This window comes from Cimex lectularius, unplaced genomic scaffold (genome assembly GCF_000648675.2).
Source record: "Cimex lectularius strain Harlan isolate CLEC.00 unplaced genomic scaffold, Clec_2.1 scaffold69, whole genome shotgun sequence".
NCBI lineage: Eukaryota > Metazoa > Arthropoda > Insecta > Hemiptera > Cimicidae > Cimex > Cimex lectularius.
This window is the reverse complement of record NW_019392630.1, coordinates 1,050,775-1,066,035: the sequence shown is the minus strand read 5'-3', so window position 1 is coordinate 1,066,035 and position 15,261 is coordinate 1,050,775. Positions and strand designations below refer to the sequence as shown.

At 34.0% G+C, this 15,261-nt stretch overlaps 3 protein-coding genes across 4 annotated transcripts in view; 2 read left to right on the top strand and 1 right to left on the bottom strand.

The window, feature by feature from the left end:
* The window catches only part of LOC106670383, an 11,325-nt gene extending 4,599 nt beyond the window's left edge, over window positions 1-6,726 (top strand). Inside the window, exons 2-6 of the mRNA XM_014400664.2 lie at window positions 4,055-4,199; window positions 4,259-4,439; window positions 4,565-5,778; window positions 6,053-6,186; window positions 6,244-6,726. Of these exons, the coding sequence (XP_014256150.1) occupies window positions 4,055-4,199; window positions 4,259-4,439; window positions 4,565-5,778; window positions 6,053-6,186; window positions 6,244-6,453 (1,884 nt within the window). The 3' untranslated portion in view covers window positions 6,454-6,726. The remainder of the gene's footprint in view (window positions 1-4,054; window positions 4,200-4,258; window positions 4,440-4,564; window positions 5,779-6,052; window positions 6,187-6,243) is intronic.
* LOC106670384 (centrosomal protein of 19 kDa-like) overlaps window positions 1-8,924 on the bottom strand; it is a 23,338-nt gene extending 14,414 nt beyond the window's left edge. For both annotated transcript variants that reach the window (XR_002910241.1, XM_024226615.1), the window contains exon 1: window positions 8,797-8,924. Coding sequence is in view for 1 of the 2 variants with exons in the window: in XM_024226615.1 (XP_024082383.1) it covers window positions 8,797-8,892 (96 nt within the window). In the remaining variant the exon portion in view is untranslated. The remainder of the gene's footprint in view (window positions 1-8,796) is intronic.
* Window positions 8,841-15,261, top strand: LOC106670398 (phospholipid scramblase family member 5-like). The gene is made up of 9 exons (XM_014400697.2): window positions 8,841-8,926; window positions 12,888-13,001; window positions 13,067-13,120; window positions 13,431-13,469; window positions 13,529-13,627; window positions 13,689-13,903; window positions 14,723-14,890; window positions 14,959-15,102; window positions 15,169-15,261. The coding sequence occupies exons 2-9, from the start codon at window positions 12,944-12,946 to the stop codon at window positions 15,232-15,234; spliced, it is 843 nt and encodes a 280-aa protein (XP_014256183.1). The 5' UTR covers window positions 8,841-8,926; window positions 12,888-12,943; the 3' UTR covers window positions 15,235-15,261.

Below are 15,261 nucleotides of genomic sequence, written 5' to 3'. Positions count from 1 at the left end.
AGACTTGGGATTTTCCTTTCCCTGGAGTAGAAATCTCAACCTTTGCACCAACAGAAGATATCCTTGTTTTATGAATGCTTAAGATATCCTGAATGCTTCACCTTTTGAGTCTAATTATTTATTGAGTCTCGTGGGCAAATACTTCTAGCTTTCTGGCATCGCGTGGTGGTCAATACGGTGCCGTTTATCTCATAAGAGTGTTGTCATAGGCCTCTTGGAATGGGAGTATTACGTACAAATCATGGCACACAGGATATAATTTTTCAGAGTTTGTTTTGGATTGTTTGTACATTAAAGCAGTCTTTTAGTTATAACTGTTAGGGGTGGCATTCCATTTAGGTATTTGGGACAATGTATTTTATGCCTTATCAGCGTTTTAAAATGCGTGGCCCATGTTTTCATTTTCGTTTTCATCCACATGCAAGGAACGGTCATTTGCAAGGGGGATTATTTCAAATTCTGTTATATAGCGTAGATATGTTTTAAATGAGTCTAACTCCATGTTATAATTTGATTTGATCATTGGAAAGGGGGGCTTTGACGAAGGTGCGTTATCAAATGGACAAATGCATAAAGCATACAATAAATCGCTTTATTCAATAATCCATACATGTTTAGCCGAAGGTCGTGGGTTCGAATCCCGCTCGCCACACTAACTTTTCATCTCAACCAAGACCTGAGATTAAAAGAAATTTATTTAATAATTTTCCCTAATATTGTGTACTTTTCATCCTAAAATAAATAAGTACAACAAGAAAACACCCTCTAAATATTTAACACATAAAAAAAAACTTTTCAACGAAAAACTAATAAGTCTCTAAAAAGCTTAATAAAGTACGAGATTAATTCGTTATCTTTCTTATCTGTTATGCTAGGATAACACTTAATACTTTTATCTTTATATTTTTACATTTACTTAAACTTTAATATTGTTCATCTGGTTTATCACTCGAAAATTATGATAAACCTATGAAATAGTTAAAATGTGTAATGTTTTTAAAAAAACTTTTGAAAAACCAATTGTAGAACGGTAGCTCGTAAAAAGTGACCAGTTCTTCGGACATCCGATTTTATTTCTATCGAAATCCGTTTGTTTACGATAAGAAATCGTTCAGACGTTGAGCTGTTGATTGAGCTATTTGTAAACGTAAGTATACACATTATCGGACACGATTATCCCTGGATTTCTAGCAGGGATCAAATGGATAACCCGTGTTGACATGGAACTTTCGATGTGGCGCAAATTGTCACACGATTGAAATGGAAAAGCTCAGAAAATAAAGCGTAAAAGGAAAAAAACGTTTTGTTGACATTTTTTTAAGCACAATAGTTTCTGCGGATTAAACAAAATTTCAAATTACAGGTTTAAAATTTGAAAACTTGATGATATAATTATTTAATATTGACTGAATAATAAAACTTGAACATGCTCAAATAAACCAAGATAATTTAGATACTGAACCGAAAGTTAATAATTTTTAGTAAAAATATAATATTACAGGCTGATATCAATTAATCAAAATAATTATATATATATATAGCCAAATAGTCAATTTCCCCGTGCTTAGAACACAGGACATGTACTGAGTGTGCTTGATGTCTTTAGCAGTGATGTCAAAAACACAATTTGAGATCGAATTTTGTCAATTCTTTGCAGATAGCCTCTGTACGAACCATGTCCAATTTATAATTCATGATTTATACTGAATTGTACTGAAAAAGTATATTAGTTTACTTATTTTATTTGTCATTTACTTTTAATTGCTCAATTATTCTGTAAAGTAGAATATTTATTTCAATAGGCAATTTGAAGTAAATACATATGTGGTTCAATGTAAAACGAATATATGTAACATATTGACCACAAAAATCAGGTTATTCGAAATAATTAACGTTCAATAAATTAGAAGTAGAGTAAACTTAGTAACAATTGTATTTCACATTTGATGAAAGAATGATCCTTGAGGCCAAATCTTGTATGATTGATAAATGAAGCGTTCATCATCATCATCCAGTCAGAATGTCATGTTGAGACAGAGCGGCAGATCCTTTGCTTCGATCTTTGACCAAAACTCGGGACAGAACATTTTGATCTGTGCTCCAATACATCACTTCCTCCCAAGTTGTGTTGAAGTAGTACAAAGTAAATGTAGGCTAGGCTCTATGTAAATTTTGAAACTTTATAGTACGCAACTTCTAAGATGTCCGCTTCCTTGGAGCCTTCCAATCCTTGGAGTTCCTTAACCCATGCATTACAGAAGTTTTGCCAGAATTTTTATTTCTTGCATCTTCGATTATTCAAGTTTGCGGATATTTTTCAGCGAGTCCAGTGGCACTCTGTTGTCCGACTTTATATGACATAGCTTTCTATTATTTTATATGCAAATCCTGTGTTCATCAATCCATTTTGGCATCTTTACAACAGCTTGTTGTTCAGACAAGCCAAATGCACTCTGAACTCAAGGTCTTTTCCGTCCACATGTAATGGTAATTAAATAAAATTCAAACTGTTGAAAATTGAAGGCAAAAGATTTATTTACCCGATATTAAATAATTAATCGATGGAAAAACGAAACACTTTATTAGGTCTTTCCTAAGACTGAAGCCAGTTCGCGCGCGCGCGTGAAGTTTGGCATGTGAAATTTAAATTCACCCCTTGAGTTTTTGACTATTTATATGAAAAACGGCACATAACCGGTTTTGCATGATTATCCGTGTATCGATTAAAATTTCACCCACACTAACCGTATTGACTAACTACAAAAATAGAACTGAGACGAAACGGTAGCCATGCGTTCTTTCTTTCAGGTGGAAGAAAACTCACCCATTTAACAATTATTTCTATTTTCTTTATATTTTTGTAGATAGACCTTCTTTGGCCAGTTGGCCGGGACAGTCGCATTTTAAGTTTTCACTTACTTTTTATAACCCCTTTGAGGAGAGACAATTGAATAGCTTCCTTGCGAAAAAAAAACGCAATAGGATAGCAGGAGAGACTGCTGGAGGTTTCCTGATGATGGGCAGATAAAGAAAAAAATAGGCCGAAACGCTGAAAGAAAAAATGTGAATAAATTAACCTTTATAAAAACCATGTGTTCTTGGATTACCCCTAATTTAAAAATAAGATAAAAAAATATACGTAATTATGTCTATATGTTAAAACAGATAGAAACCAATAATATCGCCCATGATAAAGCGGATTCCTTCAGTACGCTTAAAACACGCCATTAACATGAACATTTTATTGAAGGCGACAGCTATTTCCGTTCCATTCAATATTGCATTCCTGAGGAATACAGGGAGAAGTTCACCATTCCTCCTCCTTTTTTCGAACGATTTTCAATCAATTAAGTCCGCTTCGACAGGTAGAGGTCTAAATACTAAAAATAACTGCTAAATAGAGGTTAAAGTTGATGGTTAGTAAAATACATTAGAAAAAAGACACTTGGAAAAAAGCATGGACAGAAATAAATAACAATAAACTCAGGGAAATAATGCCGTGTGTTGTTCTGTGGAACTCTTCTTGCCGGGCAATAAAACAGAAAGAAACCATATTGACTCGGCTGAGAATAGGGCACTGTAGGCTCACCGATGATAGCTGGAGAATTGAATTTTCGAAACATGTTTGGAGTTGTAACAGTAAGACACGTAATCGGGGATTGTGTTAAATACGACCAGGCCACAGAAGACAACACCGCCTGGACAGACAACTGTCACATTCTTAAGGACAAACCCTCGATTATAGACAAGCTGTTCGCCTTCTTACGAGCCACTGGATTATTGCCTAAAATAAGTTTAGCTGCTAGGCCACCCGGCAGTAAAATTAGGCGATGAGTTTTAAGACGGAACATAACCCGTTTTGGTTGATCGACTTTCTATTAAAAAAAGTTCATGGTGCATAAACACGGGGTTCGTGTTATACTAAACCATTTTTACCCTTGTGAATTTCAGGCACTGTATATATTTCACGCCGTATCTTTTTCCAATGGGGGGGGGGTTTACGTTATTTCATGGATATATCGTCCTATTTTCTTTTATTTATTTATTTTTATAGATGTTTGTAGGAGTTATTACTGTGGCTATTATTGCCACTACATTAGCAGATGATTCATTGAGACAAGCTCTTGATGCAGTGCAAAGGCGACAAAGGGACATATCTCAGCCGCACTCAGTTTTCTATTCTCAGCCGTATATTTACGGTTCGTATTAATTAATATTTTATGATCGATATCTAAATTATAAAATTGTGTCTTTTTAGATGGACAGCCTGAGGACATTGGGTACGGCTATCAGAAATCGTTATCTCCAAACTCAGTCAGAATGTTTGAGCCCGTAGCCCTGCCTTATCCAGAATTAGGGGTTCATGAAGAACAAGACGACAACAAAGCATTAGAAAAATTGCTAATGCATTATCTTGAAGAGGGAGGATTACGAGAAAGGTAAATTTTTAATCTGTGTTCTTTTATGAAATTCATCATAAACAATATTTTTTAAACTAATTTACTTTTTATATATTTATGTTTTATGATTTTTATAAATTATTACTAATAATGAATGTTTTTAGGTTTCCTTCTCAATTCAAGAGGTCATCAGTGTTCCGTGAGCGAGATCCAGAAGGTATTCAAAGACTGTTTGAAGAGGACGATGCCCCGGTGATGCCCTCACCTTTCAGGGAACGCGATAAAACAAGGATACAGAATGCACACTCACTAGTCAGAAACTATGGCGGTTTAAATGTTGATGACAGATACAGCAATGACGACAATAATGATTATCTTTCAGTCCTAAATCAAGTCTGGGAGAAGTACAAAGGTGAAGAAGACCCTGAGGAAATATCCGAAGCCGACGTTTCAGAAATCCTTGAGTACTTGGCCAATAAAGAAGATAGGAAAAGACAGTATGGAGGAAGTTACGACAATGGATATGACTTTTTCAACTCCCCTTTCGGTTGGAACAAAAGGTCTAAATTTTCTAACCACCATAAACGCTATCCTGACACATTGTTCGATGAGAGGTATCCTTACAAAGGCCAGAAACGGTTCACCAAACGTTCTCCTTCGACTTATTCAGAACCCCTTGAAAGGAAAAAGAAAAGTGACAAAAAGACCGACCCTAAGGTGTCTGCTGAGCTTAATAATATCTTTGATGATTCCAATAATAAGAGTGAAACAAACACGACTCAACAGCCTCATACGACTCCAGGGCAAAAAGAACAAACGATTGAAGCTAGTGTGGCGAAACCTGTAGAAATCAAGAAAAAGTCTATCAACTGGTCTGACTATTTTGGCTATGACAGAAAAAAAAAGTCAATGGACTGGATGGTCGATCAGTACTCAAAGCCATACATGAACCCTTACAGTAAGAAGAAACGGCCCGATGATATGGACAGCAAAATGCGAGCCATGGAAGATTTGATTGTAGATGAAGCCATCAAATACACCGGCGCTCATGAAGGAATGAGGGACAGTAAGGAAATTCAAGAAGTCAAAGACAAAGTGATGGCCCAGTTGGCGGCAGCATACAGCTTAGAAAAAATGCGTAGAGCTCTCAATGAATTCAAGACTAGCATTGCGATGCAAAAGACAAATGCACCACCATCCCACGCTGTTCCAATGCCAAAATTATCACCTAATCACCATTCTCAGCCTACAGGCAAGTATGAAAAGAAAGAAAAGGCTGAATCTACACAGGGAAAACTAGAAAAAAAAGAATCTCATGATATCTCCAATGAACTAAAGCCTAGAATTCATCCATCCATCTCATCGATTTCGACCAAGGGTATTAATTTAAAATGTCTTTACTAATTTACACGTAATAATCTATAGTTGGTATTGTATTTTTGTAGGGAAAACTAATAGCTTTTTGATTTATTGCATGCCAAGACAAAATAATATTCAGCAACAAAATAAACTTTTTTGGCGATATCTTTGCAGCTTCTGCTGTACAATATAATAATTGGTACTTTGCCGATTAGCTTGATTAATTATTATCATAACTGTGAAAAAAATTATACCCTTTTATGTATGCAAATGAAATTTTGAAACTTTTTCAGTTGTTGAGGAAGTAGATAACTGTCCAGTCCTCCAGGAGCTGGAAATGAGATGCCGTCAGATCTGTTTTATGGCCGGAGACAGGCAAGAAGTGTTCCTTCCATTGTGCAACATTCATCAAATGTGTTATCTATGTGTAAGTAACCTTATCTTTAAATCGAAGGTGTAAATTAATTACCACCCGTCATTACAGGGGCCAGAACTAAGAGCGTCTTCTCCCAGAGAATGTGACGAAGCGTTTGCTAACGAGGCAGAGGAAATGTGTGATGACGACAGTGCCTGCCTAGAACAATCGAAGAGAGTACTCTACATAGCAAAACGGGCCCGTGGTGGGACCGTCTGCTCATGGAGGTCAAATCCCTGCTTGGCACAATTTCTAGCAGTAGCTACTCTGCAGCGATAAAATAATGATTAACCAGAGGCAGTTAGCGTTGTAGAAGCATTTCCTTTATTTTACCTCTTACCCAAGGCCCTGCCTTCTAAATGTACAAGCTCACATATACATTTTGATGTTTGTTGTTCGGTGTATTCACCTTTTCATCTTTATCTACGAGTATCTTCTTCAAGTCAAATGGTAAAACAATTAAATTATACGTGTAATAAAATGAAATAAAAAGGAGACAAGAAAAAAATTACAAGTGGCATGAGCACACCTAGAATACATAAGATAAGTAGACTAGAAAAAAATTTATAGTGGAAAGACTAAAGGATATATAAAAGTGATATCAAATTCTACTAGTATAGAATTTAGGTATGCAATTTTACATGTTAAGCTAGATATAATTGTGATAAAGACAATGGAACTTGAATTAGAAAAAAGTATACAATATTTGTCAGTATAAACTAAAGTTTATTAGCTCTTATATTTGGCCAAGCTATAAAATTGAATCCCCTTATTAATTCTTTGTTGTGTACAAATAATTTTATGTAGTCTATATACAACTACCAATTGAAGCATATTATAATTGCAGAACAAAAGAGAAAGCAACTTGAAAAGATACTTGTAGGTTTTTATGATGTTATAAGGCCGACCACTTGTTCAATATTTAAAATATGCTTTGTAGAAATTACAGTTGATGTTGAAGAAAAATTATATATAGAGAAAAAAAAAGAAATTAAAATAACAAAATCACTCAATTGAAACAACTATTATTTGGAACAAGGGGCTTTCAAAAGTGCCATCTTTCTTTAGACCTTCCCCTCTATTAATTTATTTCCAAACAGCACAAATTTTTACATTCACTTTTTATGGACAATATCGACACTTTCCCGTTTTTGGAAAAAAAATTGCAAATTTTTCCACTTGCGACACTTCAATTCATTTGCACCTCCGACGGGTGGGGCAGCTTAACTGTTGTAAAGTAAATAGACAATACATTTTGTAGGATAAAGACCTTGTTTCATTTTCTTGAAATCAGCAAGTCTGGCCTAATAAATATGGAAAAAACCAAATTGTCAAAGCATATTTAATTGAAAGGAAATGTGATTAAAAATTCAGTTGACTAAAGAGGTCTTTTCACTGATTGATGGACTGTGATTGAAAATAAAAATTGAGGTACGAATGCAGAATTTCCTTTCAATACTTTAATTTTTTTTACTAACCTTAAAAATGAAATATATACATATATTTTTCGAAAGTTATGTTTAAGTTTAGAATGTTTTATCATGATAGTAGTTTTGTTGTTCTGAGTAAATTATTAATACAAACACAAAGATGCATTGTTTCTATAAAACTGAGTTTAATGGTTTATTATTAGAAATTTTATTGTACTGGTGATTACACAGGCTGGTTGGCCAATAAACTTATATATACGTATATTTCAAAAAGTTATGAATGTTTTTTGTGGAAGTATATATATATAAATTAATATATTTTAGATGGCATTATGATCAAATTGCTCTTTGGTATTTTATCAAACCCTTTTCAAAATTCCTTAATAAAATTGATAATGTTTAAAACAAATATTTATCTTTATTTTTTTGGATAAACCTGAAATCCACTGTTAATGACAGAAGACATTTTGTCTAATGGATCAAAAACAAAGATAAGAAGATAATCTGGTCCTTACCAATTATTTTGGTCCTCACTGGGTTGGCTTATTATACACATTTTATTTATTAATTTATAACTCCAACAGAGTGAATCTACAAGAGGAGTAGTAAATAAAAGCAAATAACAAAAAGAAAACAATTGAGTAATTAAACAATAACACACAAACACTTAAGGATTCATGGCATGTATGCAACTATAACAGTGCAAGAGTCATGAAAAACATCTATTTCATTGGAATAATGATTCAGCAATCTTATTATCTTTGGTAGAGGGGAGTTTAGACCATATTCTGTTCTGCAATGTGGGGCAAAGAACAATTTATGGTTCCTTAGTAGGCACTGAGGCACACATAGTGATAAATATGTTTTGGATATCAAGGGCCCCGTTCCACAATTTCCAAACCCAAATGAGATCAGCAGAAATACAGCAGGAGCTAAGTGACTCTACACCAAGCCGGTTCAATCTTTCCAAGTAATTCAGATCTGCAAGACCAAATCTGAAGGCTGTTATCCTGGTTGCTTTCCTTTGTACTTTTTCTAAGGCGCTTATCTCGCCGACATGGAAAGGGGACCACACATTTGCATATTTCAGATGGCTACGCACGAGGGATTGATGTAATATTTTAACTGCCGAGACATTTTTAAAATCTCCAGAAAACCTAGTATTTAAAACCAAGATTGTATAGCGCCTTACCTCGAATTGGTTTAAAATGGTCACTGAAATCGCCCTTTCTGTTGAAAACAACACCAAGGTCAGAGATAGCGTCAATCTCTTCCAATCTCTGCCCATCAAACGAAATAATCAAAACAATCGAAGTCACGAGGTAAGTTATTTTTAGTAAATTTAATTACATTGCATTTGTTACTATTCAACGGAAAGCGATTCTGCTCACACCAATTAATGAAGCAGTCCAGTTCCCTTTAAACTGACACAATCATGAGCTGAAGACATGGACATTCCACTAATAAAGAAAACTTACAGTCCTTGAATATTCCAAATATTTCATTGAAATAAACAAGAAATAATATGGGCCCAGAGTGAGAACCCTGTGGTACATCAGAAAATATTGAAATCTTATCCAATACTGAGCTATTAATGAAAACAGAGAAAGAGCAACCAGATACAAATGATTTGATGAAGGATAACAAAGTATCAAGGGATACTTCATCTCCCTCCAAAGTGCCCAGTATTTCCTAGGTTGCTTTCTTTTCCAGTCCATCCACACTCGTCGTCCTCCTTATATCATCCAATCCCTCCAATTCAACTCCTCACATCACACCCGTAAAACCCGCTCATCCCCAATCGACCTTATCCTTCCGCAACATACAACCCATACCTTCGAAAGATCCTTTCTGATCCGAGCCCCTAAACTCTGGAACTCCCTTCCCCTATCTATTCGTCACGCTGCCTCCTTTTCCTCATTTAAATCCCATCTTTATAATCACCTCCTCTCCCTCCAAGCAGAGACCTCACGATAACATTTATTATTTTTGTCTTTGTTTAATATATCTCGTAATTTTCTCTTCTGGCCCGCCTTACTGGCATACATTGTGCCACGATTTCTATCTATCTTTTTTTTTCCTTTTTTTTTTAAATTATGTGACTTCATAGAAGTCATGTAAATTATTCTAAGGGGACACCAGTCCCAGAATAAAGTTATTTTTCTTCTAAAAAAAGTATCACCTACTTCAAGAATTTTCAACTTAAACAGAAAAATATCAATGTCAACTCTATCGAAGGCTTTGGACAAATCTATACATACAGCGTGAACACTAATTCGATTTTCAAGGGAATTAACTATAAAATCATAATAATGAAATTGGTACTAGGATGTGCCTCTTAAGAAATCATGTTGATTAATGATTAATGTGATCGAAAAGTCATGCATAGGGCCTCTGCAAGAATAGAATCCAACAACTTGGCAGAAAATTTGCAAACAGGCTGTAATTATCAATCAAGTGAAAATTACCTTTCTTATACATAGATACCTTATGAGAATATGTCAATTTTTTCAGGGAAGACGCCTTCCCTAATACAACTTTGAAAAATAGTGGTTAGAGGCAAAGCAATCGATGAGGAGCAAACTTTGACAAATATCACTGGGATTCCATCAGGTCGCATTTCAAAGGAAGTTTTCAAAATAGCACATTAACATCACTATAAGCAGACACAAATTGAAGATGCCAAAATGTCATTTCATGTCACGACAGATGAACCCAGCAAGGATAGGCAGGCCATTGATCGACCAAATTACAGGATCATCAACCCACAGACCAAATAAATTATTTTTTTAATGGCTTTATGATTACATATCAGCCAGTGCCAAAATATTTCAATAACATCATATTTATTTATTGTGGAAAGCAAAGAGCGTGAATAAAATTTCAGTGGGTGAACTAAAATTATTGGATCTACAAGCTACATCTAACACACTGACTACCCCCACAAATTAAATTAGAATTGCAAGAATATGAAAAAAATTGCCTCTGGATCCTTGTCTATGGAAATTATATAACTGCTGTTGCTGTTTAACATTTTTTCCTATCATTCATCAATTGCAAATTTTGTGATTCAATTCATGAAACTAGTTTGCAATCTTTTTGAAGAGTTACAATCAAATTCTGGATGATTGTGAATAGCAAATAATCTACCAACCTCACATTTTTGATTCATAAAATTTGGCTCTCCAGTAGGAGGGCCTGGCAATCTTTAATTGAGCTTCTGGAACTCATTCTTAATTGTCCTTTCCACACGTGGTGAAAAGGCTCTGCAACTCATGTACAATGTACATACATACACTTACTACGGCCTAAGCTAAGTTTGGTGGGTCTCAGGGTACTGGATATTCCACTGAGAACCTGCCAACAATTACACAAATAAGTACATTTACACTAATAGTTGTCTATCTTGTGTCCATTTTATTAATTTTTATTAATTTATAATTATGTATTTCTAGTATTAGTAAAGTAATTAGTAATTTGTGCAAAACAAAAGTTAAATATTCAAGAAAGTCTAAGGCAAAAAGTTGAAGGTGTAGGCCTGCAAGTCAGTAAAGACATGTTATACCAGCTTACTTGGTCAGTCTTCCTCGCTGAAGACGGTGTAAAGCTGAAACGCATTTGAGAAACATCAAAAACCTGCGAGTACAGTCAGGTTCAGTGCCGGTTTAACATGTACATTAACATTAATTCGTAGTTATAATATATTCATACTATTATAGCATTACAAATTGGTGAATATCAATAAAAGATAGAATATTAATTTTATTCAAGACTTGAAATTACATGATTGGTACTTACAAGAGAAAAATAAAAGTATTAAACTGGAAGCTAAAATTAGTATTTAGTTTCAAAAACTAACCACTGTAAATAATATTTTACATCAAAACGAGTTCTTTTTGATAATTTATTGATATTTAAATATAAATTGTAAAATTTGCATTAAAAAAAGATTCAGTACAAAGAATAATCATTTAGATTAAATAAATCCTAGGAGGCAATACTGGAGGCAAGGGTTAATTTCTTCTCTGGCCATTAGTAAAATTATCCAAATTTTATTTCATTTTTTTTAAGTCTGCGACCTTATTGGTCATTAAGCATTAAAGTTTGTACATGTCAGTGGTATAGCCGACCTCCACTAGTACAAAGCCCCTGCAAACAACGGTACAGTGGCAGCCCCAGGTAGAGAAAGAAAAAGAAAAGAACCCCATACATCTCTTGTGGCTAATATTTCTACCGTTCGACTGTGGTAGCTGAATGATTAAGGTTTCTGAATCCTATTTGCCACACAAGCAGTCCTGGATTAGAATCTTGGCATGGTCCATGTTTTTTCAATTAGAAATAGTACATCCAACGAATAGTTTGTCATTTTGAATTTGAAAATATGGCAAAAAGAGGGAAAATTGTTTGAAGGTTGAGATGAGGAGTTGATGTCCGAGTGGAATGAAGTCATGATAGCACAAGTGGTTAGAGCAGCGGCATATTGAGCCAAAGGTTGCAGGTTCGAATCGTGCTCGTGACACTAGCTTTTTCATCTCAACTAAAACTTTAGATTAAACTATAATTAATTGAATTAATAATAAATATTGTATTAATTAATTATATAAAAAGCATAATTAATTGAATTAATTAAAATAATTAATATGTTACAATTAATTAAGGTTTTTAGTTGAGATGAAAAAAAGTTAATGGCACGAGCGGGATTCGAACTCACGATCTTCGGCTAGATACGCCGCTGCTCTACCACCTGAGCTATCGTGACCTCGATCCACTAGGACACCAACTTCCCATCTCAACCCCACCTTTTGAATTTTCCCTCCTTTTTGCCATTTTTAATGCCTTAATTAATTGTAATGTATTAATTGGTCAAGCGGACCACGAAATTAGTGAATATAATTAATATGGTCAATTTTGGCTATTAAATACATATATGGATAAATAATAATAAACAATTTAACAAAATTACTAATTTAATAATAACAACAGGTTCAAGAATGACTTTTATGCTTATTTTGAAAAATAAGTTGTTTGCTGATTTTATTTTTAATTGAATTTTATTTTTGTTAAGCTTTTTGTATATTACTTTGTGCACTGTACAACAAAATATCAATAATAAAAGTCTATAAAGTTTATTGCAAAAAGAATAGTTTGTACCAAAAGTGATTCGGATTATATCCCTTGTTATTGTAACAAAATTTTGCAAGTGGGTATAAGTGCCACGAAATTAATTTATAAATTAGAGCGACAATTTAATGCCATCCTCTATGTGATGTCATCATTTTTCAGATAATAACAGCCAAGATAAGTGCAGGTAGAAAGATAACGTTAGACAGTGTTTAATAATGTCTGGTATGAACATTTTAAATCCGCCACACCTGGATGATGATTTTACATTCGACGGTCAGTTAAAGTTCAATGTTTATTTATTACGAGGTAATTTTATTAACGATATGCTTTACTGCCAGATGGGGACATTCCAATATTTGACCAGCGATCAATTATTACCACTCAGCCACGAGGTAAACATTTGATATCTCAACAAAAAACACACACCTGCCATTGCTTCTAATTTAATAATGCCTATTTGTTAACTGGTAGACAAATTAATAAAATTGATTTAATTAATAACTCTATTTTCAATCAAGTATGCAATTTAAATTTTTAACAAATTGAATATATTGCAATGGGTCTAAAAATAAATTCAAATATTACATTTTTTATAATTTAGGAAAATATTAATTCATTTTAACAGCAAGATAAAAGATATTAACAGTTTTTTTAAACGCAAATTAAACAATACAGTCACCACAATTATGCTTTTATTTCTAGAAGACACAAGCAACCAGATACATCTCCCCATTTCTACAGGTAAAAAAATTTAATAAATGTTAAATAAATTCATATAATCAAATTTTCATTTATTGTAGTTGGCAGATCGCTCGAGAGTTCTGGCCCTTTCAGTGGACTGAGATTGTTGTTTGATGTCGATGAGGTGACAATAGAGCAAACTTACGAACTCCAAGACTGTAAGTCGGCGGCAGATTAGACAATAAATACAAATAAATTATTAAATCAATTGGCTTCCAGTATTGACGATTGTGCAGTCCGAAAATAGATATTTTATCAAGAGCAATGGCGACATACTATACGGAGGTATAGAAGAGTCAACAATGCTTCAAAGGCTGTTTTGCTCATCGAGGCGTAAACTGAAGTTCACACTGTACGACAGGTCGCAAGAAGAAGCTATTCATTTTACAAAGCAGCTCGCTTTTACATCCTGTTCATGTGGATGCTTGCTCCAGGTAACATAACTAAAACTGTCATATTAAAACCAAGGCAATTAGAAAGAAAACTACGTTTTCATGAAATACGTCCACATCATCTGTCTGTAGATGAGCTGGTGCAAAATTATCTCAATGTTTAATTTGTTTTAACATTGCTAAAAGATTCTCACCATTGTAAACTTTTTAAATTATTAATTACAGTTGATGAAAGGGCATATTTTCTGAAAGCTTGAACAAGGGACTAAGTAATTTTGTCATTACAGATCATTTTGGTCTGCCTATCCACAGGGTCTCTAGCCTCAACAGACCAACACAGTGAGGAGAGGTAGACATGATTAGTAATGACCAAATTTTTGTTTGTAACTCTGCAGACCACCCAAAAAATCTCATAAAGGAATCAACTTTTTTTTAACCAATTGCTCATCCCTAATATTTTTATTATATAATTAAAATTTTGAAAGCAAGAAGTACTAATTATAATGAAAATAAGACATATTATTGTAACATGTACTAATATTCTTGAAACGTAATTTGATCCTTACTAATCACCTCTGTCTCCTTATCTTCAATGGGTTGGTCTGTCAAACGCGTTGCCTGTAACTGACACAGTGAAGATGGCAAAATGCTGAAATGCTTTTAACAACCAAACCAGCAAGTATAGGTAGACCAAGACGATCGGTAAGGATCAAACAGGTACATCGCCTTGCGACCAAAGGAGAAAATCTCAAATGATTTTTATCTTGAAATGTCCAATCATAAATTTGTTTCCTTATGCAACCAACCCTTCTAATCAGAAGTCCTAGGACAAAAATATTGTCAATATATGATTTGTTTCAGAGAATTAAGGTATATATTTCAAATTTTAACTTCATTGGAAGCATACATCAACAATGGACACCTTTTAAAACGACTCTCTTCATTAAAGATTCAGATGACAATCTTATATTCATTGTGCTGGGTCCAGCAGAGTGCATATGTCCTATATTCAAAGAATCTACGTTTCAGGTGCCTTATCTTATATTTTATCAATACTCGATTGAATTATTTACCATTGTACGATTGTTATTTTAAAGATCTTAGATAAAAACTGTGACCAGGTGGGACAGATTGGCCAAGCTTGGGATGCGAGCGTAATGAATTACAAGCTGACAGTTACGTTTCCCCGTAGATCAAACACAATCCATAAAGCACTTTTGTTAGTGTGTGGAATTATACTGGTAAATAAAAGCATACTGGTAAAAAATTTCAATGTGAATGGAAGAATACATGTTTTCTTATTGCAGGATTACATGTTTTTCGAATCTGGAAAATCTGGCGGATGCTTCCGATGCATAATATGTCATCATTGATTTGAAAATCAAATTACACAACCATTG